Source organism: Mus caroli, unplaced genomic scaffold (assembly GCF_978045245.1).
Source record: "Mus caroli unplaced genomic scaffold, Mus_caroli_1 scaffold_14, whole genome shotgun sequence".
NCBI lineage: Eukaryota > Metazoa > Chordata > Mammalia > Rodentia > Muridae > Mus > Mus caroli.
Window position 1 is genome coordinate 86,562,179 of NW_028227269.1, and position 24,454 is coordinate 86,586,632.

The 24,454-nt window shown below is 43.0% G+C and overlaps 1 protein-coding gene and 2 pseudogenes across 1 annotated transcript; 1 reads left to right on the forward strand and 2 right to left on the reverse strand.

Annotated features, from left to right (window-relative positions):
- Window positions 1-24,454, forward strand: part of LOC110306565 (mRNA export factor GLE1-like) — a 101,056-nt pseudogene that overhangs the window by 61,670 nt on the left and 14,932 nt on the right.
- LOC110306563 (mRNA export factor GLE1-like) lies at window positions 1,865-23,234 on the reverse strand (annotated as a pseudogene).
- On the reverse strand, window positions 11,787-12,223 carry LOC147001307 (eukaryotic translation initiation factor 1A-like). Its single transcript, XM_085830156.1, has one exon. It carries the CDS (start codon window positions 12,219-12,221, stop codon window positions 11,787-11,789), a length of 435 nt encoding a protein of 144 aa, XP_085686282.1. The 5' UTR covers window positions 12,222-12,223.

Consider the following 24,454-nt stretch of genomic DNA (forward strand, 5'->3'; position numbering starts at 1 on the left):
TCCTGCCCCTGGTATTCCCCCACACTAGGGTATACAACCTTCATAGGACAAAGGGCCTCTCCTCCCATTAATATCTGTCTAGGACATCCTTTGCTGCATATGTAGTTCGAACCAGGAGTCCCACTATGTGTGCACTTTGGTTGGTGGTTCAATCCCTGGGAGCCCTGGGAAACTGGCTAGTTCATACTTGTTCCTCCTATGGGACTGCAAACCCCTTCAGCTCCTTGGGTCCTTTCTCTAGCTCCTTCATTGTGGATCCTATTCTCAGTCCAATGGATGGCTGTGAGCATCCACCTCTGTATTTGTGAGGCACTGGCAGATCCACTCAGGAGAGAGCTTGTAAGGTAGAAAATTTAAGTTTGACCTCCCTAGACCAAGTTGGAGCCAAGAAAAAAAAATAGTTGGGCCCTGAAGCACCCTGTTCTGAGAACTGGCTGACCATGAAGAGATAATTACTCAAGCCGGTTCAGATATCTTTTTCCAAGACCTGGCTGATCACAAAAGTTGAATTAAAATCTTGAGAACAATCTGGAGTATCAGGGAGTTTCCTCTTGTGATTTTTATATCCCCCTTGTGATTTTTCAGTGGTATTTTCAAATGACGCACTCCCTACCTTCTTGGGTTATGGTTTTTCCTTTAAATACCCCCTTTCCCAGCTACTAGGGGTCGAACTCCTCTACCCCTGCATTGGAACAAGTAGGCCCCAGCGCACTGGTTCCTGTCCATAAACTTCGTGCAATTGCAGCACGAATGGTTTCCCATGAGTTACTGGGGGGCGGGGGTGTCATGACATCCTGAGACTTATGTGAGGGCCTCTTTTCATCAGGGTTCTTTCAAGCTATATCAGGTTCCTGTCAACAAGAATGTGTTGGAATCCACAAAGTGTCTGGGATTGGTGATTGTAAATGGGGTGGATCCCCTAGTGAGTCAGTCTCTACATGATCATTTCTTCAGTCTCTACTTCATGCTTTGTCTCTGTAACTCCTTCCATGGGTGTTTTGTTCCACCCTTCTAAGATGGATAGAAGTACCCACACTTTGGTCTTCCTTCGTCTCAAGTTTCATGTGCTTTGTGAATTGTATCTTGGGTATTCGGAGCTTCTGGGCTTCTGGACTAATATCCACTTATCCGTGAGTGCATATCATGTGTGTTATTTTGATATGGGGTTAACTCACTCAGGATGATATACTCCAGATTCATCCATTTGCCTATGAATTTCATAAATTCATTGTTTTTAGTCGCTGAGTAGTATTCCATTGTGTAAATATACCACATTTTATGTATCCATTTCTATGTTGAGGGACATATTACTTCATTCCAGCTTCTGGCTATTATAAATAAGGCTGTTATGAACATAGTGGAGCATGTGTCCTTATTACATGTTGAAGCTAAGTCTAGCTCTATGCCCAGGAGTGTTATTTTCTTACCCCTGCTTGTAACTTGTGAAAATTAGAAAGGCCAGGTTTGTATCTGTCTGTGACACCTATAGGACTACCAAACCTGATACAGACCTACAAAGGGCTTTGAAGTACAAAAGCCTCAGTTTTAAAAAAGATTTATTTATTTTTATTTCTAATTGTACACTGCAGCTGTTTTCAGACACACATGAGAAGAGTGCATGGAATCCCATTACAGATGGCTGTGAGCCACCCTGTGTTTCCTGGGAATTGAACTCAAAACTTCCGGAAGATTCATTAGTGCTCTTAAACACTGAGCCATCTATCCAGCCCTAAAAGACTCATTCACAAGGTACAGATATATAAACACACACTAACAAATTTCTCAATCTTATATGATTCTTCCAAATTCTCTTTCTCAGTGCCTTTACTATTGCCCCTTCTGCCACACAGTTTGATGAAGGACATCAAGAGGGGCAGACGGTGGACATCAGAAAGGCTCTGGGGACAGGAACCTCACTGCCATGCAGACATTTCTCCAAGAACTGCTTGAGAGGTATGAAGGACCCTGAGCTGGTGATGGCTTCCATTCTGGGCAAGTCGTCCTCTTGGATGAGAAGCATCATCTTCCAGAACTGGACCTGATACTGCTTCATGAGGGCATTCCCACACAACTCCAAGAAGTCAAACATGAGAGTGGACGTCACATCTGAGAGAGGCTTCATGTTTAAGATCTGTGCCAGCCATTACTTAAGCCATGAGCATGAGGCTCCTTCTGGTTTCTGTAGGGCCACTGGAGCTGGCTGGTGGCAGCATAGAAATGGATCATCCCAGACATGGGTTTTAGAAAGTTGTACTTTTGTTCAACCTTGGAATCCATCACTTGGTAGCCAAGCATCCCTTGAGAATCCTCCAAAGTCATCCCTTCCTTGAAAGGTGGGTAGAAAGGAACTGAGTATGGACACTTGTGGAGAAGAGCACCTCCAACATGTGCACCTGCACATACAAGCACACACAAATACACATCACATGTGTACAAATGCATATGCAAAGAAGAATTCGCATGGCTTTTGCTGTAACTGAGAGGTGTGAACTGTTTTTATAAAGGAGTTTTCTTCTCAGGACTGAGGATGCCAGTAATGTCGCCAGGTACAATACTTTTTTTTTTTTTTTTTTTGTGCAGGGTTTGTCAACTTAATTATTATGGTACTCCAACCTCCCAGGTCAGAAATTCTAGACTACTCACATTGATTTGCTTCCTTTCAAATATCCAAACATATTTCTTTAGCCCTCTGTTAGGTCCAGGATAGCTTGACGACATTATGGGGCAGGCGAGGCATCTGACATGACTAGGTCCCTAGAAGTTGTCCAGATCCAAGAGGTTGCAACCTTCCTCTGAGGTTCCTGCTTCTGCTCTTCTGGCCCTAACATATCAGTTCAACAGGAGTAGAAACTGGCAAGTGGATGTCATACCACATTCTATGGATCTGGGTGGTGACCAACTTGGGTCTGAGCTTTGGGTAGTTTCTCCTGGGACCTTCTGTCCTGGGTGTGTGTTGACACATGCCTCCATCTGCAGTTGGTATTCCATGCTGCTGTTCTTCCAGATCGGCACTGCTCACCTGTGGGTGCTGTTGGCCACCACACTGGTTTTGTTACTTTCTTTTATCTCATGCTTCTTCTTCTTTCCTTAGACCTGGAACATGGTAGACAGTTTCTTCATCACCTCCTCTACAGGGAATTTGTCTAGAGATTTAAAGGGGAACCCTGTCTTTGATTCTCCGTACAGGTGTCTCATTGCTGGAATAGAGATGCAAATAAATCTTACATGAAATTCTAAATAAGCAATCACCAGCTTCATGTCCTCCTGCTGCAGAAACACAACTGGGCCTTGGAAAGATTTGGAAATGTTCCCTTCCTGGCGTTGGTTGCTTAGCTGCATTTTCTAATGAGCTTCTCTGGCCACACCCCTCCTGGTTTACAGCTCTCTAATGGATTCCTCTCATGCTCTTATTAAAATCTAAACCATTCAATCTCTATGTGGTGTAGCCTAGCTTGGCACCTGCACCTTCTTGCACACAAGTGTCTTTGCCTCAGTTACTCCAGGTTCTGTTTCTTCGCCATGCTAAGCTTTAACCTGGGGTCTTTACAGTTGCAATTTCAGCACCCTAGATTATTCTTAGCCCCTCCTCTACCACCATGGCTGACTTTCTTACTTGCCACGTTGGGATTTCTTATCTGACAATGCTGTGAAAGAAAGAATCAGTGATTCTGCTCAGTTTCTCCTTGTCTCACTTCTGCTTCTATCCTTCCTAGGGTTCAGTGCAGGACACAACTATCCTGACATTTCTTCATTTATCACTTTCCTTCCCCACTTTAGCCAAATGATGCTCTCCATCTGCAAGGACAGAGACTTGTCTCTTGATAACATCCTGCCTTCATATGGAATACTGATTATATGGCAGGCACAGTGTTGGTTTTAATAGGTTTGGACCCCATAGACTCATGTGTTTGAATGCTGGACCCATAGGGAGAGAGCATTATTAGGAGGTACGGCCTTATTAGAGTAGGTGTGGCCTCCGTGGAGGAAGTATGTCACAGTGGACCTGGGCTTTGAGGTCTTATATATACACACTAAAGTTATTCCCAATGTGGAAGATACTCTCCTGGCTGCCTTCAGATAAAAATATACAACTCTCAGCTACTTCTCCAGCAGCATTTCTGCCTGCATGCTACCATGCTTCCTGCCATAATAATAATGATAATGGATTAAACCTCTGAAACTGTAAGCCAGCCCCATTTAAATGTTTGCCTTTGTAAGATTTTTCTAGTTATGTTGTACCTTCAAAACAATAAAACTCTATCTAAGACAGGCACTGTGAATCCAAACCCTTGCTGTCCTACATTTTATAGTCTAGTAGCATACAGATAACACCAATTGAAGAGATAATTTAAGTTATTTCAAGTCATAATAGTTTGTCTGATAATGTGCGAATAAGGGGATAGATTGAGTATCAGAGAATGTAGGGGTAACAGGGTAGTTATATACAGGGATAGTGTCTCAGTTTAGTTTCCATTGCTCTGATAAGACACCATGAGCAGAAACAATCTGTGGAGGAAAGTGTTCATTATCCATTCAGTTGGGAGCTCAAGCCAGAAACCTGGAGGCAGAAGCCAATACAGAGGCCATGGAGGCATGCTGCTTACTGGTGTGCTCCTCATGGCTCGCTTTGTCTACTGACACAAGCACGGATACAGACACACAGACAGACACACAGATACAGATACATACAAACATTCACAGGCTCACATAGACATAACAAAAAGAGAAATACACAGCCACACACACAGAGATGTACACAGACAAGCAGGCACACACAGATTTATATACACAGAGACACATGGTCACATGCACACACAGGCTAAAATATATCTTAAGAACAACAACAACAAGAACAACAACAACAACAAAACAAAAGCCTTCCCCTTGCAGTGGGAAGGCCTGTCCACATCACTCTCACCACTTTGCTAGCTGAGCCAACTTGTCCTGAGCTCTCACATTTTCAGTGCCTCGAGTGCCTCAGTGTCCTCATTTATACCTGAGAGGATGACACTTGATACCTCATCTCACTGCTCCATGTGGATTAGTAACAAGGTGAGTGTGCTCTGTGGTGGGATTAAAGGCGTGTGCCACAAGACCCCACATGTGGGGAGGGACTCTAAAGGTTACTTATTGCTAATAATATTACCTGGTGATGAGGTTTTAGGTTCTTGGTAGGCTCAGACCTCGTGTAAGAGATGTGGCTTCATGAGAGGTAACTCAGGTGAAAGGCAAGGCAAGGAAACAGAACAGGGCAGGAGACTCATTAGCAGAAGCTTTAATAATGAAAGGTAGTTTTCATTGGCAGACATATTTTACACATGACAGGCCTTTTAACATACCCAGAGGGAGGCAGCTCATCTGCATGTTGAAGGCTCTGACACCTTATGGAAAACTGCAACTCCAATCTATGTAGGCACAGTTGGGCTCTTCTATCAGAGATTTTATGGATTTCAATCCCCACCACTTTTATTATGGAGGACATTTGTTTGGAAATGGGGTTGCCTCCCTGTTCCTTTGATATATGCAGAGCTAGTGTCAAGGGTAGAGCAGATTGCATGCAGTCCATTAGCAGCTGCTATGGAGGATGCTACAGCAGGAGGGTGGGATTCAGAGGAGCGCAGGTTGGGAGACAGTGTGGGAGTCATGGGAGCACAATGGCTATTGAGTTGGAGGCCCAAGGTATACTCATCTAAAGAAACTGTGCTTTTCTTGGTTCTACCAGGTCTCATGGGGTATCGTTGATCCATTTATTGATTAATTCAGTTAGTAAAGTTTTTGGATGACCTATGGTGTGTTAGACTACAGTCTGGCATGTGACATCCTGGGGACCATATTTGGCCTGGCCCATTGCTTTGCATGTTCTTTTTGGTTGTTGGAGTTTGAATAGAGTTGACAATAGTTGCCTCAGAGGTAGGGTAGCACACAAAGCTACAAGTAGTTACTCTGGGTGTGCACCTTTTGGTATGGTGGAAACTAGCAAGTTGGAATAGAGTGAGTAGAAGGTAGGGGGGAAGGGCCAAAAGTCTTTTGGGTATCTGGAAGGCTGATCTGTTAAGACTCTTCATGAGTGAGCTGAGATCTTTGGATAGCTGAGAGCACAGAAGCAAATAGTTGGATTTAAGTTTCCACATTATGAATCAACTCAGGGAGCCTGAAGGTGGTGGTGAGTTTGGGGCCAACCTGTCTACCTAGTGAGATCCAGGCCAGCTAGGGCTACTTAGACTCTGTCTCAAATTAGTCAACCAACCAGACGATTAACCAACCAACCAGCCACCCAACCCAGGCACCTACCAGGGGGAGAGAATTACTCTGATAGTTGAGTCATTGTGTTTACCTCTGATTTGGTCTTGAGGTCTTAGAGGAATGACTGTATCTTATGGTTCCATGCTGCCATGACCACGGCAACTTTTATAAAGGAAAATATTTAACTGGGACTGGCTTACAGTTCAGAGGTCCAGTCCATTTTCATCATGGAAGGAACATGGCAGCATGGAGGCAGACATGGTTCTGGAGAGGTAGCTGAGAGTTGTACATTCAGATTGGGAGGTAGCAGGAAGAGAGAGACACTGGGCCTAGCTTAAGCATTTGAAATCCAGAGTCCATCCCCAAAGACATACTTCCTTCAACAAGGGTAAACCTCCAAGGTCTCTCTCAATTTGCACTACTATCTAAGGACCACTTATTCAAAAATATGAGCCAATAGAACCATTCATATTAAATCCATGAAAAGCTATATCGTAATAGCTCTTTTTCTCATTGTTATATTGTTTGATATAAACTAAATGAGGAGGAATTTATTTTACTCATAGTTTCACATCAGGGTGATTTGTCGTCCTATGCTCTTGGACAGAGCATCATGGACAGAGGAGCATGTGGCTGCTCCTCTCTTGGTGGACAGGAAGTGAGAATGAGAGATTGTCCAGGACCAGTCCAACCTTCAAAGTCTTGCTTTTTCCAACTATGTCCCATCTCTTTACTTTTTTTAGAACCTCCCAAAACATTGCCAGCAGCTGGGGCCCAGGTGTTTGATACATGAGCCTGTAAGAGAGCATTTCTTATTAAAATCATAGGAGTGGTCATAAAATCTACCTTTGACCTGATAGGCATCCAAGAGAGTTGGAGATGGATTTAACCATTAAGCTATGCTCTTGATTAAGCTCTAAAAACTTAGCTTCCACCTGCTTCTCCCTCTAGCAGTTTTTATCAATAAACAAGTGAATACTAAAGTGGAGTGAATGCCTGTACTATTCTTAAGTCTGAGTACATTTGGGATGTAGGTAAAGAAGAACATTTGCTAACTTGAGCTTTTGAGTATAATCACCCAGTATTTTATTCACAGATGGAATCTTACAGCTGACTTGGTTTTTCAGTGTACATAGGGTGAGGTCTAACAATCTGCCTTTTGAAATGATACAGACTGATTACTGTTCAGATGTTCTTCTGACCTTACTTTACATATGCTGGGCTAGGAAAGTAGGGCTACTCTGATGATTTGAATGAGAGGGCCTCCCTACCCCCATTTGGCTCCTCAATTTGAATGTTTGGTTTTCAGTTGGTAGATTGTTTAGGAAGGATTAGGAGGTGTGGCCTTGCTAGACGAAGTGTGTCATTGAGGGTGAGCTTTGAGATTTTCTTTCTTTTTCTTTTTTTTTTTTTTTTGACTGAGACTTTCTTTTATTAGATATTGACTTTATATACATTTCAAATGCAATCCCGAAAGTCCCCTCCCCCCTCCCCTCTCCCCCCACATCCTGCTCCCCTACCCACCCACTCCAAATTCTTGACCCTGGCATTCCTCTGTACTAGGGCATATAAAATTTGCAATATCAAGGGGCCTCTCTGTTTGGGCCAACCTGCAGCTCTCATGGCTGGGTTTGAGCCTGGGATGCATCTTGGAACTGAAAGAAAGGAGGGAATCTAGGCGGGTGAAGAAAGAAACGGAGTCAAGACTGTATTCTGATCAAGACTCAACTTTAATGTTGGCGAACACCCTTTATAAAGAAGAGGGGAGACCCATTCCCAGTCATGCTAAGTTCCTTTGAAGTTGTCAGATCAGCCTTTTAATAGGAACTTTGGAGGATCACAGTTCAGTGCTAACTCCAGAAAATCTTGGAGAACTGGTTCAGCCTCAGGCAGGTAGCAGGTAGTGGCACATTGAAGGAGAGGTATGAGAGGCAGCACAGCAGGTGGCTCTGCCTCAGAGGTGGATGGTCTGAGGCCAGCCTAGCTAGGCTTGAATGAGGTAACACCTCTCTTCCCAGTGATGGCCTCGTAGGCCATCTTCTGCTACATATGCAGCTAGAGATAAAAGCTCTGGAGGTAAAGGTTAGTTCATATTGTTGTTCCACCTATAGGCTTGCAAACCCCTTCAGCTCCTTGGGTGCTTTCTCTAGCTTCTCTATTGGGGGCCCTGTGTTCCATCTTATAGATGAGTGTGAGTATCCACTTCTGTATTTGCCAGGCACTGGCATAGCCTCATATGAGACAGCTATAACAGGGTCCCTTCAGCAAAACCTTTCTGGCATATGCAATAGTGTCTGGGTTTGGTGGTTGATTATGGGGTGGATCCCCAGGTGGGGTAGTCTCTGGAGAGTCCATCCTTTAGTCTTAGCTCCACACCTTTTCTCTGTAACTCCTTTCATGGGTATTTTGGTCCCTATTCTAAGGAGGAATGAAGTATCCACTCATTGGTCTTCCCTCATTTTGATTTTCTTGTGTTTTGCAAATTGTATCTTGGGTGTTCTATGTTTCTGGGCTAATATCCACTTATCAGTGAATGCATATATAACTACTTCTTTTGTGATTGGGTTATCTCACTAAGGATGATATCCTCCAGATACATCCATTTGTCAATGAATTTCATAAATCCATTGTTTTTAATAGCTGCATAGTACTCCATTATGTAAATGTACCACATATTCTGTATCCATTCTTCTGTTGAGGAATATCTGGGTTCTTTCCAGCTTCTGGCTATCATAAATGAGGCTGCTATGAACATAGTGGAGCATGTGTTCTTAGTACCAGTTTGAACTTCTTCTGGGTATATGCCCAGGAGAGGTATTGCTGGATCTTCTGGGAGAGGCTGAGGTTACTTTCAAAAGCCCAATTCATGCCCAGTCTCTCACTCTCTGCCTCTGGTTTTTAGATCAGGATGTAAGTCTCAGCTACTGTTTTAGTGCCATGCCTATTTACCTAGTGCTTTGCTCCCCACAATGATGATCAGGAACTCACCCTCTGAAGCTGTAGGCAATCCCCTAATGAAATGCTTCATCTGTAAATTGCCTTGGTCATGGTGTCTTGGTGTTAGAATAGTAATAAGGACTGAAGAGATTTCTTTGCATGTGAGAGTGCTTGCTGCTTGTTCAAGGAGCTGGAGCTGGAGCCGGAGCCCGAGTCGAAGCCGGAGCCTAGCCGGAGCCGAGCTGGAGCCGAGCCAGAGCCGGAGCCCAAGACCAAGCAAGTCCCTTTCTGGTAGTAGGTCTCCTGTGCCTGAGAAGTGCCAGAAACATGATTCTTCAAGTAGATCTAAATCTCTAGCATCTGTAGATCACCTGAGTCCCAATTCTGGACACTGTCCAGATCAGTTCACAGTGACAGTTAAACTGTAAATCACTTGCCCTGGAGGCCTTTTAAAAACAAACAACAACAACAAAACCAAATTCCCAAACCTTACTTGCTAAAAATTTTGGTAAGTATGTGTTTTTATGTGATGTGGAATTTGGGTGGGTTTTGGTTGAGTTTCTTTGTAGATATGGACGACCAAGGGTTTGTTGAAAACTAATTGTATTAAATGTCTTTTGATAAGCCTTCTGCTCAAAGTTTTGTGACTGTCTGAAGTATACAGTTTGTGTATATTGTTAGAGCTCATTTATAACTAAAGCATTTAATTTTTTGTACTAGAAAAACTTTTGAATATTTTAATTCACTTTTCAGATATGGTAACTCAAGATTAGTTTAATTACTCAATTAAATTAATGAATAGTTTTGGACACTTTAAAAGAGCTCATAATTGCCTGCTACTATGGCTCTAGGGCTCATGATATCTTCCATCTCCTGTAGGCACCTGAATACATAAAGCTCATACAAATATACATCAATAAAATAAGTCTTGACAAAGAAAGGAATGAAGTAGAACAGGTAGGAAAGGGGGCTGGAGAGATGGTTCGGAGGTTAAGAGCACTGGCTGCTCTTCCAAAGGTCCTGAGTTTAATTGCCAGCAAACACATAGTGGCTCATAACCACCTATAGTAGTATCCAATGCCCTCTTCTGGTGTGTCTGGAGGCAGCTATAGTACTCATATACATGAAATAAATAAGTCTTAAAAAAAAAAAAAAGCTGGGCAAGGTGGTCCACACCTTTAATCCCAGCACTTAGGAGGCAGAGGCAGGTGGATCTCTGAGTTTGAGGCCAGCCTGTTCTACAAAGTGAGTTCCAGGACAGCCGGGGCTATACAGAGAAATCCTGTCTCAAACCACCACCACCCCAAAAAAAGATTAGGTAGGAAAAATCAGAATGGTTGAAAGAAGGTGGTAAATTTCCATACAGATACATGAGCTATATTGAACTCAATTCTAGAAAGTCAACTCTACAAGTAGTTAGAATCGGTACAGGCCTGATACAGATTCAGATGGTGAATTATCACAGTAAGGAGCATTCTCTTGTGAGTGCCACGCGGTATTGGGGAGGATGAGATCTACAACCCATCCAGAGTAAGAAGATGGTTTGGGAAGAGACCTGCATTCTTCCAAAACATCCTGGTAGCACAGCAGACACTTGTGGTCATAGTGCTTGCAGGCTTGTGTTGGGGAGTTCCCTCCTGGTTTGCCAGCAGAGACCATCAGACTGCATTGATCTTTTTCTTTTTCAGAAATCATGTAATCATTTACTTTCATTATACACCAGAGATATAATAAACATATTAAAAAGAAAAACATGTTTATATACCAACATGTTTTTAATGTGTCTCTGTTTCTGGACTCCTCCATTCAGAAAACAGGAACCTCATTTTCATTAAGCTGTGGCTCCTTTTCCATTAACCTAAGCTTAGTTTAAGGAAAACTTAGCTTGCTTGTACAATTATGTAACTAACTTTACTCAACATACAGTAATTCATTTTCCAAAGCCTCAATACAGAAGGTAACTTCTTGATAATGGCTTAACACAAAGGACCTACTTTACAAAGTAAACACTACTTTATGTGCTCTTAACAACTACCTGCTTTGAATATGTCTCTATGCAGGAATCAGAAGAGATTGACTTCTCTCGTTTATTTTTATACTTTTTTGAGTATGCCTTACAGGATTCTATCTAAACATTGCCACTGTTATATTTGTAAACACAGGAAATGATCATCTCCTCTAAGCATTGAATTTCTGCAATGCCTAATTTTTAAAACTCAAAATTGCTACCCATCTCACTTTAAAACTGCACTGTACGATGCGACAACTTGTGAGTGAAAAAAACTTAAAGGATCAAGCTAATGCATACAACCAGGGCCAGAAATGAAAGGTCACAAATGAAATGGCAGTCTCTTAACAGTGCACACTGCTGTGTCCTGAGTTCAATTATACCAATAAGCACAAAGTGTTAACTTGTCACTTAAGATAGATAACTCAACATCTTAGGTTTTCAAAAAAATATAATACTTCAAAACATAAAAGTCATCAGTTTGCATTAAGAAGACACACGCATGCCAAATGAAGTTATACTTAACAGCTGAGTGTCAAGATGCAAATTGTGTTAAGCGATCTTCAGAGAAATTGGAAGGTAGCATGCTTAGGTCAGGTTAGATATCATCAATGTCTTCATCTTCATCTCCAATATCATCAAACACGATTTCATCATCATCCCCAGGACCAAATGTGTCCGTTTCATTGATTTTGGCATGTTCTGGAAGTTCTCCATAGGCCTTCAGACTTCTTGCTTCATCTGGATTGTACTTTAAGATTACATCAGCTTTGTTATCTTGATAGTCTCGTAGACCAATCAATATAATGTCTGAGGTATTTATCCAAACCTTTTTTCTCAACTTTCCTCTTATGTGGCACAGCCTCCTTACACCATCAAAACACATTGCTTCCAACCGTCCACATCCCAGCATTTTGGTCACCTGAGCATACTCTTGCCCATATTCTTTAAACACCAACTCTCTTTTCTCAGATTCATTTTCATTTTTACCTCTGCGCCTGTTTTTGCCTCCTTTGCCTTTATTCTTTGGCATGATGGAAAAGGCAACCACAGGAGTCGGGTGAGGGACTCCTGGTAGACAGTGGCTGACTGGCTGTGACTCAGTTCCAAGAGCTACTATACTCTTAGGATGGGTGCCAGGAAGTATCTAACAGTGGTAGATCTGAAAGCAACTCATATAAGTATAGAAGATCCACAAACCACAAAATGTTCCAGAGTCCTGTCTTCTGAGAGTTACAAAATAGTACTTCGGCTTCTGGCCTGGTGCTCAGGAAGGTGTAGTATCTCCAGTAGTGACAAAATGCAGCAGGACTCCTTTACCTTTCCAGTTCCTGCATTGACCTTTTAAAAAAATTAAATAAGTTTTCGTTGGAAATCTATTTGGGAAATAATTTTTTATCAATATTTCTGCACACAACATTGAATTGTATAGCTTTTTTTAATTAGATATTTTCTCTATTTACATTTCAAATGTTATTCCCTTGCCTAGTTTCCCCTCCAAAACCCCCCTATTCTCTACCCTCCTGCTGCTCCCTAAGCCACCCACTCTTGCTTACTGCCCAATGCATTCCCCTCTACTGGAGCATAGAACCTTCACAGGACCAAGGGCCTCTCCTCCAATTGATGACTGACTAGGCTATCCTCTACTACATATGCAGCTAGAGCCATGAGTCCTTTGATGTGTTTTCTTTAATTTTTAGTTTAGTCTCAGGGAGCTCTGGGGGTTCTGGTTAGATCATATTGCTCTTCCTCCTAGGTGGATGAATTGTATAGCTTAATAAAAAATTGTACTTATCACTCTGAGGAATGTGGTTCTATATTTAAAAAGCAGTCTAAGACTTCATAGAACACTTAGTAGATTCAGATACCATTTTAATACATTTTTAACTAGTTTAGAGTAGCCAAGATTACAAGTTCGTTGGTGTTCAGGCCTTTAATATATCACAAGAACACAAAATATGTACCCCTGCACTTTAAATGGACATGCTTGGGGCGTAATAAAAACAATTTCAGGACTGGAAAGATTGCTCAATGCTTGAAAGCACTGACTATTCTTTCAGAGGTCATGCATTCTCTTCCCAAGAACCAAACAGTGGTTCACAACCATGTGTAATGGGTACTGAAGCCCTCTTTAGGTTCTTGTGTCTAAGACAGGTAGAGTATGGTCATAGATATAAATTACTCTTAAAATTTTTTTTTCGGTTCACAGAAGAATGAAAAATTGAAGAAAGTCACAGGTTGTGTTACTTAGATCCACTTTTGGACACAAAATAACACATGAAAGCAGTTGACACAGGCACATATGACAACTGCATGAAGTCATGGTGCATCCAGTGAAAACAGAAAAGCAAAGGCCAACCAGAAAGTTCATCTCCATCTCCTTAAGATGTGACAAAGGCTTAGTAACAAACCAACCAGCCAGAATAGTACAAAACAAATTAACAACAACAACAACATCCCCAGAAACACTATTGAGTTCATTTTGTGGTGGCCATCTCCTTCTGGGTATGGGGCTTTCCCTTAAGAGTGGTTTCGTACATAGTGAGATCTCCTTGGAGAAAACCAACTTTTCCTTTGGGAGCAGATACTAGAGATAGTGTCTGGAACCAAACCAGGTCCTCTGCAAGAACAGCCAATGCTCTGAACAACTGAGCTATTTCTCCAGTCCCTATCTGCTAGTTTTTACAAATGACATTTAAAAGCATACAAATGAAAGCTAACTGAAAGCTTTGTGTTCTCCAAGTCCAGCCTTTTTGAGACTTTACTTTTGGCCATTGCTATGGTGAGCACAAGACACACTGTGCATCCATTTCAAATTCTACCTTTCCCCTCATAGTCCTATTAACCTATATCATAGTGCTTGAAGAAGCCTTGAATATTTGCTACCCCTAACACTTACCATAACTCACTCTTACTTTTCTGGACCAAGGCTAGGACCACACTAGTAATCATTATCTTTTGTTTCTAGTTTTATTTCTGTGGCTGTTGTTAAAATACTCCAGCCAAACACAATTTCCAGGAGGAAGGATTTCTCTGGTTTACAATTCCAGGTTATAACCCACCAAGAGATGTCAAGGCAGCTAGTGAAATCCCACACACACTCCAAAGCAAGAGGGACTTGCTTCCTTGCAGAGAAAGAAGGAGGGAGGTAAGAAGGCAGGTAAGGCACTTCATGAAAGACTCCAGTTTCTGAGCAGTCTAGTCACCAAGGAAGGCTACAAGAGGTTCTAGACATGGTTGTGGCCAGGTTTCCTCTGCTCTGTAGCTTAAACAACCCTCAAAGAAAAATGGAAAATATATGTTCTCCCAGAACTTTCCATAACCAGAATCCAAATCCATGACCTACCTGGTGAGTACCATCTTCTTTGATGGATGACTAAGAGACTTTAGATTGATGATTCTTTCTTCCTGAGATAGGGTTTTTCTGTGTATTCGAGGCTGTCCTGGAACTCTTTCTACAGAACAGATTGGCCTAGGTCAGATGTCCTATGCCTATGTCTCCCAAAGTGAAGGCAGCAAGAGAGACTACTGTGTCTCAGCCTGGGCACAGCTTGAGTATATATACATGTCCCCAAAGCCCCGCCTCTACAATGACACACCTCTAATCCAAAAAGGCCACACCTACCAATAATACCACACCTAGCTCCAAGAATAATTCAATCACCACACCAAAAAAACAAACAAACAAATAGACACTTCTTAGCTGGGCATGGTCGCCCACACCTTTAATCCCAGCACTCTGGAAGCAGAGGCAGGTGGATTTCTGAGTTCAAGGCCATCCTGGTCTACAAAGTGAGCTCCAGGACAGCAAGGGCTATACAGAGAAACCCTGTCTCAAAAAAAAAAATAAATAAATAAGGCCACTTCTTACTGCCTACTGGTTTTCTATGGTAATGAAAAAACAAAACAGGCTACTGAGGACAAAGTTAAAATAATGAATGTGGGAAATCAGAAACACATAGACGAAAACCTGGGATGTAGGGTTGACAGAAAGGAATGGTGCTGGAGATATGGCCCAGTGGTTTTTAGCATTGAATGCCCTTCGAAGGTCCTGAGTTAAAATCCCCAAAACCACATAGATGCTCACAACCATCCATAAATACATCTGACACTTCCTTGTGGCACATCTAAAGACAGTTACAGTGTAATTAGATATAACAATAAACAAATCCAATCAGAGTGACCAGTGGTCCTGAATTAAAATCCCAGCAACCACATGATGGCTCAAAACGAGTAGTACAACTATAGTGTACTCATATACGTAAAATAAATGCATTAATTAATCTAAAAAAAAAAGGAATTCGGTGTGGTGGTACTCGTCTTTAATCCCAGCACTCGGGAGGCAGAGGCAGGCAGATTTCTGAGTTCGAGGCCAGCCTGGTCTACAAAGTGAGTTCTAGAACAAAGAGGGCTATACAGAGAAACCCTATCTCAACAAAACAAAAAAAAGTGGGGGTGGAGATGGCTATGTTTTCTTACAGTCAAGGATCATTTTTCACAAAGGCATATCATATGAGATGCTTGTATCATGATGATCCCTCATTGTCCTCATAGGACTATGGTTATATAGAGATCAGCAATTTTACTTACAGCACAATTAACAGAGTACATCTGTAAAGCTGATTTGCTCTCACAGTGGGGGAAGGCTCTTGCTGCCATGCTTGACTACCGGAGTATTCTCAGATAGATGGATGAAACAGAATCTCTCAGGTTGTACTCTGACTTTCACACGGGTGTTTTGGTACTTTGACAAACACACACAAAAACAAACACCCACACACTCATACACTACATGCAACAAATCTTATTTTATACTTTTATTATATATATAAAGGTGTTTTGTGTGTATGTCCATCTGTAACCGCATGCATGCTTGGTGACCATGGAGGTTAAAAGAGGGCATTGGACCCCCTGGGTACTGGAGTAGCACATGCTTATCTGCCACCATGTGGGTGGTGGCAATTATTGCTCTTAACTGGTCTCTTAAACCCCAAAATATATTATTTTTAAATGACTTACTGTAAGCAATGCTTTCCTTTAATCATGTGGGATGTGGGTTTGGTACCTTGTGCTAGCTTTTCATGAGTGCCCTAGTTCATCTGCCTCTAGAACTTAGCAAGTCACCTGTGTTTCAGCCCCTCCTCCCCAGCAACTTACAAAACATACAAAGAACAAACCAAAACTTCAGAAGACCTAACTTCTCTCTGTCTCAGTTTAAACCCCAGAAACTCAAAGTTATAAGGAAGTTGCAGTGAGCTGACAGGGCTGAGGAGGAGGTTGCTCATGCCACGCAGTACTCACTGCTCAAGCAAGAAGACTTGAATTCGATGCAATTCATTTCTGTAAAACTGGTGGATGTATTATAAACAAACCCCAACAGCATAGCTTCAGTGAGCTTTTATCAGTTCACTTGCATTGGTTCTTGGAAAAGCAGGTTTGACCAACACAGGGCACCCAGAACAACAAACACCACATGTGCTAGAGGAAGTTGTAGGTGTTGGCTGGTGGGGCCACAAAGATCCACAGAAAGGAAAAGACTGGATTCTCTGCCTGCAAAGATGCAGCCAACAGCAACTTTTGTGGTCTGAATATGCTTGGCCTAGGGTGTTTTAGTATTCGGAATTCTGGACTTGTTAGAGTAGATCTGTCACCATGGTCATGGACTTTTTAAGACCCTCAATCTAGCTGCCTGGAAGTCAGTATTCTGCTAGCAGCTTTCAGATGAAGACATAAAACTCTCACCTCCTCCTGCACTTTGCCTGCCTGGATGCTACTATGTTCCTATCCTTAATATTAATGCATGGAACCTCTGAATATTGAAGCCAGCCCCAATGAAATGTTATCCTTATAGAAGTTGCCCTGATTGTGGTGTTTGTTCATGGCACTCAAACCCTAGCTAACACAAAACTTGGTACCAGGGAATGGGGTATTGCCTTGAGAGGTCTGAAAATGCTTCTCTTTGGGAGAATGTAGGTTTGGGGACTGTGGATTTGGAAAGCAGTGGAATGCTTCAAATGGGGCTTAGTGTGCTATCCTTAGTAGGAATATGGTAGAGTCTGTTACTGAGAGTGATCTGAAATGTGCAGTCCTGGACCAAGAGATTTCAGTGGAGAAGTATGTGTCTTAGCGACTGTTTTTTTTTTTTTTTTTTTTTATGTAGTATTTTGGTGAACAGTATGGCTACTCTTTATCATAGTCTAAAAAGCCAGAATGAGACTAAGATTCAGAAATTGAGATTATTTGCATTGGCAAAGGTGGTCTCAAAAATGCCCATCATTATATATATATAAACACCTTTATATATATAATAAACAACATGATGTACTAACCAGAACCCCGGAGCTCTTGTCTCTAGCTGCATATGTATTGAAAGATGGCCTAGTCAGCCATCAATGGAAAGAGAGGCCCATTGGACTCGCAAACTTTATATGCCCCAATATAGGGGAATGCCAGGGCCAAAAGAATGGGAATGGGTGGGTAGGGAAGTGGGGGGCGCTATGGGGGACTTTTGGGATAGCATTGGAAACGTAATTGAGGAAAATATGTAATAAAAATATTAAAAAAATAAAAAAATAAATAAAAAAATGCCCATCATAGACTTTGTTCTCTGCTTACATCTCATGAAGAACATTTAGAATATGCATAACTAGCTTAGAAAGGAAAAGTACAAAATAAATAGTATTAAAGGGGGTGGGGCACCAGGAAGTGAAATGGTGCTGAATTCTGAGTTCAAGGACATTAAATTGAATTAAGGGAGTTTTGACCTTGTAACAAGATGTGACACAAAAGTTCAAGCATGGAGTGACATCCCCAAGATGTCTGATGGGAAGCACTTAGTCAATTTCAATGTATAGGAAAAAAAGCAGGAAAGTGAAAGTGGGTGGGGATCAGCAGCTATTCTGCTAAAGTGCCTGGGCTAAGTACCAGAAAGCAGTGAGAATGTGGCAGAGTTCTTGCAGAATATAGACATACCTTGGCTTTATACAAGCTATGAGCTGAGTAATTAATCACAGATTTTCTGAAAGACACTAGAGAAAAAGGGTGCAGCTAAGTGCCCCTTCTTCCTTTTCTTTTTTTTACTGGATATTTTCTTTATTTACATTTATTTTCTTCTTTCTTTCTTTCTTTCTTTCTTTCTTTCTTTCTTTCTTTCTTTCTTTCTTTCTTTCTTTCTTCCCTTCCTTCCTTCCTTCCTTCCTTCCTTCCTTCCTTCCTTCCTTCCTTTCTTTCTTTCTTTCTTTCTTTCTTTCTTTCTTTCTTTCTTTCTTTCTTTCTTTCTTTCTTTCTTTCTTTCTTTCTTTCTTTTTTGTTTTTTCCAGACAGGGTTTCTCTGTGTAGCCCTAGCTGTCCTGGAAATCACTTTGTAGACCAGGCTGGCCTGGAACCTAGAAATCTGTCTGCCTCTGCCTCCCAAGTGCCTTTATTTACATTTCAACTCTTATCCCCATCCTGTTTTGGGGGGTGTCCTCCAAAAAAAAATTGCTTTCCCCCTATTTACTCCCCCCCCCCCAACTCACTCACTCCTGCTTCCTCCCCCTGGCATTTCCCCACACTAGGATATACAACTTTCATAGGACAAAGGGCCTCTCCTCCCATTGATATGTGTCTAGGCCACTCTTTGCTGCATATGCAGCTGGAGCCAAGAGTCCCACTATGTGTGCTCTTTGGTTGGTGGTTTAATCCCTGGGAGCTCTGGGAATACTGGCTAGTTCATACTTGTTCCTCCTATGGGACTGCAAACCCCTTCAGCTCCTTGGGTCCTTTCTCTAGCTCCTTCATTGTGGATCCTATTCTCAGTCCAATGGATGGATGTGAGCATCCACCTCTGTATTTGTAAAGCACTGGCAGATCCTCTCAGAAGAAAGATTGTAAGGTAGAAAATTTAAGTTTGACCTCCCTAGACCAAGTTGGAGCCAAGAAAGAAAAATAGGTGGGCCCTGAAGCAACCTGTTCTGAGATCTGGCTGACCACAGAACAGATAACTACACAAGCTGGTTCAGTGATCTTCTTTCAAGACTTAGCTGACCACAAAAATTGGATTAAAATCTTGAGAACAATCTTGAGAATCAGGGAGTTTCCCCTTGTGACTTTTAGTTCCCCCTTGTGATTTTTCAGTAGTATTTTCAAATAGTGCACTCCCTACCTTCTTGGGTTATGGTTTTTCCTTTAAATACCCCCTTTCCCAGCTACTCGGGGTTGAACTCCTGTACCCCTGCATTGGATACAGTTCGGCCCCAGTGTGCTGGTTCCTGTCAATAAACCTCATGCGATTGCAACAAGAATGGTATCCTGTGAGTTACTGGGGGGTCACATCATACTAAGACTTGAGTGAGGGACTCCTCTCATTGGGGGCCTTTCAAGCTATATCAGGTTCCTGTCAACAAGAACTTGTAGGCATCCACAACAGTGTTTGGGATTGGTGATGTAAATGGGGTGGATCCTCTAGTGAGTCAGTCCCTAGATGGTCATTTCTTCAGTCTTCTACTTCACGCTTTGTCTCTGAAACTCATTCCGTGGATGTTTTGTCCCCCCCTTCTAAGATGGATAGAAGTATCCACACATTGGTGTTCCTTCGTTTTGAGTTTCATGTGCTTTGTGAATTGTATCTTGGGTATTCAGAGCTTCTGGGCTTCTGGACTAATATCCACTTATCAGTGAGTGCATATCATGTGTGTTATTTTGTGATGGGGTTACCTCACTCAGGATGTTATACTACAGATTCATCCATTTGCCTATGAATTTCATAAATTCATTGTTTTTAATCACTGAGTAGTATTCCATTGTGTAAATGTACCATATATTCTGTATCCGTTTCTCTGTTGAGGGACATATGACTTCATTCCAGGTTCTGGATATTTTAAATAAGGCTGTTATGAACATAGTGGAGCATGTGTCCTTATTACATGTTGGAGTTACATCTAGCTATATGCCCAGGAGTGTTATTTTCTTACCCTTCCTTGTGACTTGTGAAAATTAGAAAGGCCAGGTTTCTACCTGTCTTTGACACCTATAGAACTACCAAACCGGAAACAGACCTACAAAGGGCTGTGAAGTACAAAAGCCTCATTAAAAAGAAAAGATTTATTTATTTTTATTTCTAATTGTACACTGCAGCTTTTTTTCAGATACACATGAGAACAGTGCATAGGATCCAATTACTGCTGGTTGTGAGCCACCCTGTGGTTGCTGGGAATTGAACTCAAGACCTCTGGAAGATTCATTAGTTCTCTTTAACACTGAGACATCTATCCAGCCCTAAAAGACTCATTCACAAGGTACAGATATGTAAGAACACAGTAACAAATTTCTCAATCTTACATGATTCTTCCAAATTCTCTGTCTCAGTTGCTTTATTGTTGCCCCTCCTGCCACACAGTGTGGTGAAAGATATCAAGCCCAACAAAAGGAGAAAAGCCAAAAACATCAGAAAGCCTCTGGGGACAGAAATCTCCCTGCATTGCAGACATTTCTCCAAGAACTGCTTGAGAGGTATGAAGGAACCCTGAGCTTGTGATGGCTTCCATTCTGGGCAAGTCGTCCTCTTGGATGAGAAGCATCATCTTCCAGAACTGGACCTGGTACTTTTTCATGAGTGCATTCCCACACAACTCCAAGAAGTCAAACAGGAGAGAGGACATCACATCTGAGAGAGGCTCCATGTTTCAGATCTGTGCCAGCCATCACTTAAGCCATGAGCATTAGCCTCCTGCTGGTTTCTATAGGAACACTTGAGCTGGATTGTGGCAGCACAGAAACGGATCATCCCAGACATGGCTTTTAGAAAGTTGTACTCTGGGGCTGGAGAGATGGCTCAGTGGTTAAGAGCACTGACTGTTCTTCTGAAGGTCCTGAGTTCAAACCCCAGCAACCACATGGTGGCTCATGACCATCTGTAGTGATATCTGATGCCCTTTTCTGGTGCATTTGAAGACAGCTGCAATGTACTTGGATATAATAATAAATAAGTCTTTTTTAAAAAAGAAAGTTGTACTCTTGTTCAACCTTGGAATCCATCACTTGGTAGCCAAGCATCCCTTGAGAATCCTCCAAAGTCATCCCTTCCTTGAAAGGTGGGTAGAAAGGAACAGAGTATGGACACTTGTGGAGATGAGCAAGAATGAGGTCTCCCACTTTGGGGTGAAGCATCCAGATACCAGATGCCACCACTGCAATGGTAAATCCTGCTTTATGGTGAGAGGCCACTTCTTCCTCCCCTTGTTTCACAAATATCTCTGCCAGTTTGTACTGGACAAAGTCCAGCTCTTCAGGGTTAAGAGTGACAGGCATCGAATGCCCACCAGGCAGGCTTTCCAGAGAGCAGGCTATGGATCTCCTCAAAGACCTCCTTCAGCTTTGAACTTGCGATGCTGGATATCTGGCACAGTGGGATGGTGGCTGCCTTCTGCAAGTCCAGTTTTATCAATTTGGACTGACTGTCCTTGCTGCTGGCCAGGTCTTCAAAGGAAAACACACATTTGGCAGAAGCATCCTGAAGTTGCTGGCATCACTGCATCTTAGTATCCTGTATCTTCCCCTGCAGGTCTTTATTCTGTGTCCCTGCTGACTTGGGCTGGGTACAGAGCTCTGGGCAGGAGCCCCTGGCCTCCAATGCACCTCTGACTCCTGCTGCTTGAAAGAGGGTCTCCTTCTTTTTCTTCACTTCAGGGTCTATGTTGATCTCTGGCTCCAAATTCAAGAGGAGGTCCTGCATTTTGTGCAGGGCCAGCTCAGCCTTAGCTTGGTTCTCTGCTGTGAGATAGCCACTCTCCAAGGTGTTTCGAATGATTCTGGAGATGAGGCCATACAGGTAGTTGCCCAGGATCTGGAAGGCAACCAGGTCCACATTCAGCAGCTCTTTGTGCTGACTGGAGGTATCCACCTGCTGGTTGAGTTGCAGGACCTCCTCTTGCAGGGGGTAGAGGCTGCACAGATGGACCTGGCCTTCCTCCTTCCTAAGCTGCTCCTTCTCTGCTTGCTTCACATGGTGGTGGTCGTGGTGCTGCTGTTGCTGCTGCTGCTCTGCCTCTCTGTCCTAGTTAGGGTTTTACTGCTGTGAACAGACACCACGGCCAAGACAAGTCTTTTAAAAATCAACATTTAATTGAAGCTGGCTTACACATTCAGAAGTTCAGTCCATTATCATCAAAGGTGAGAGCATGGAAGCATCTAGGCAGGCATGGCCCAGGCAGAGCTGAGAGTTCTACATCTTCATCCAAAGGCTGCTAGTGGAAGACAGACTTCCAGACAACTAGGGTGAGGGTTTTAAGCCCACACTCACAGTGACACATCTACTCCAACCAGGTCACACCTAATCCAACAGGGCCACACCCCCAAATGGTGCCACTCCCAGGTCCAAGAATATACAATCCATCACACTATCCAAGCTTTAGGTTGAGATTCTTGGCTCTGGGGTGAAATGGCTCAGCTTTCTGCTTCTCTTGATGGCCAAGGCCTTCTCTGGTACTCTTCTCCATCACTTCCATAATTCCTAGAACTCCTTATGCAGTTTCTGCTCCTTCACATTGTCAAACCTCTTTAGCTGTTCCAATGTTATCTCTGAGAGGGCTCACACCTTCCTCTCTTGCTCCTCCTGCCACTGCCTCAGGCCCTGTGCTCCTCTCATTCTGGATGCCAATTCAAACATTCAATGCAAACTTCTGCTTTGATTGTCAGAGGGCACTGAAGCACAATAGGTTCTTTGAAAGAGGCCTCATGTGTGCTCTGGGTTCCATTTGGAGTTGAGGTTAAGGCGGTTTCTGGGATACTTCTGAGAGGAGACTTACGTAGTGAGTATTGGGACATGCCTGAAGCAGATCCAGAGGATGGAGAATTATCAGAGGAAGGAAATTCTCTTGCATGTGGAGTGAGGTATTGTTTGGATGTGATCTCACACCCATCCAGAGTATGAAGATAGTTTGGGAAGAGACCTGCATTCTTCCAAACCATCCTGGTAGCCCAGCAGCCACTTGAGGTCATAGTGCAGTTGTTCTTTGCTGGAGTTGTTGAGAGCCAACAGTGTTTCCCAGCAGAGACCATAGGATTGCATTGACGTTTTGACAAATATAATTTTAAATAAGTTTTCCTTTGAAATACATGTTGGAAAGTCTTATTTTTTTTGGTTTTGTGAGTAAATTGGTACGATTTATGTTATTAAAAACTTGTTTACAGATGGTAGAAGAGGGGACAAAGTACTCAAGGAAACCTCCTGTGGGTACTTGTCTGGCTTAGCCAAGGAAGCTCCCTTAGCCCATGCAGCTCCCTGCATATCTACTATGTGGATAGCCCCTGCATACCCACTATTTGGATAGCCCCTGCATCCCCACTATGTGGATAGCCCCTGCATACCCACTATGTGGATAGCCCCTGCATACCCACTATGTGGATAGCCCCTGCATACCCACTATGTGGATAGCCCCTGCATACCCACTATGTAGATAGCCCCTGCATACCCACTATGTGGATAGCCCCTGCATACCCACTATGTGGATAGCCCCTGCATACCCACTATGTGGATAGCCCCTGCATACCCACTATGTGGATAGCCCCTGTATACCCACTATATGGATAGCCCTTGCATACCCAATATGTGGATAGCCCCTGCATCCCCACTATGTGGATAGCCCATAGAATCTGTTCTGGCATGGACTTGCAGTCCCTCCAAGTAGCTTGAGGGAGCATTTGGACTGAGTTCCCACAGGACCCTGACTGTCACAACCCAGCTATCCTACAAGGGTCTAACTCCAGGCAGTCTACTCTGCCCACAGATAACTGCCTAGAGGCTGCCGATCAAGCCAAGGTCACCTATCCAATGAGTGCCACAAAATTTGTTTCCTGACATGGGGTCAGAGTGACCTTGATGGTCAGGCCCTTTCTCAGGACATCAGGCGGCAGGGACTCCTAGTCTCCACCCTGGACCTTGTCTGAGTAACAGATCATAATAGGCAAAAAGGAGTGAAGGCATGCCATCAGCCTGCACCAGGGACAACAGCAAGGTGCCTTCAGGGGAGGGCTGGCAGGCACAGACTACCCACAGCTTGGCGCTGCCTCACAAAGTTTCCACATCTGGGTCGCATGGGCCCACCCACAGGGTGAGTGTTGATTTTGGCAATGAATCATTTGCATTTTTCTTGAACCTGGCCACTGGGACAAGGGCCACATAGGCATGCATCAGATCCTGTCTGGCCCCAAAGAACTACACACTATGAAATCTAAAGTTCATACAAACATTTATTTATTTCTGTTCCTACTCACAGAGGGAGGCAGTAG

Bases quoted from the DNA above. Each gene is read 5' to 3' on its own strand.
- LOC147001307 (XM_085830156.1), bottom strand. From the start codon at position 12,221: ATGCCAAAGAATAAAGGCAAAGGAGGCAAAAACAGGCGCAGAGGTAAA.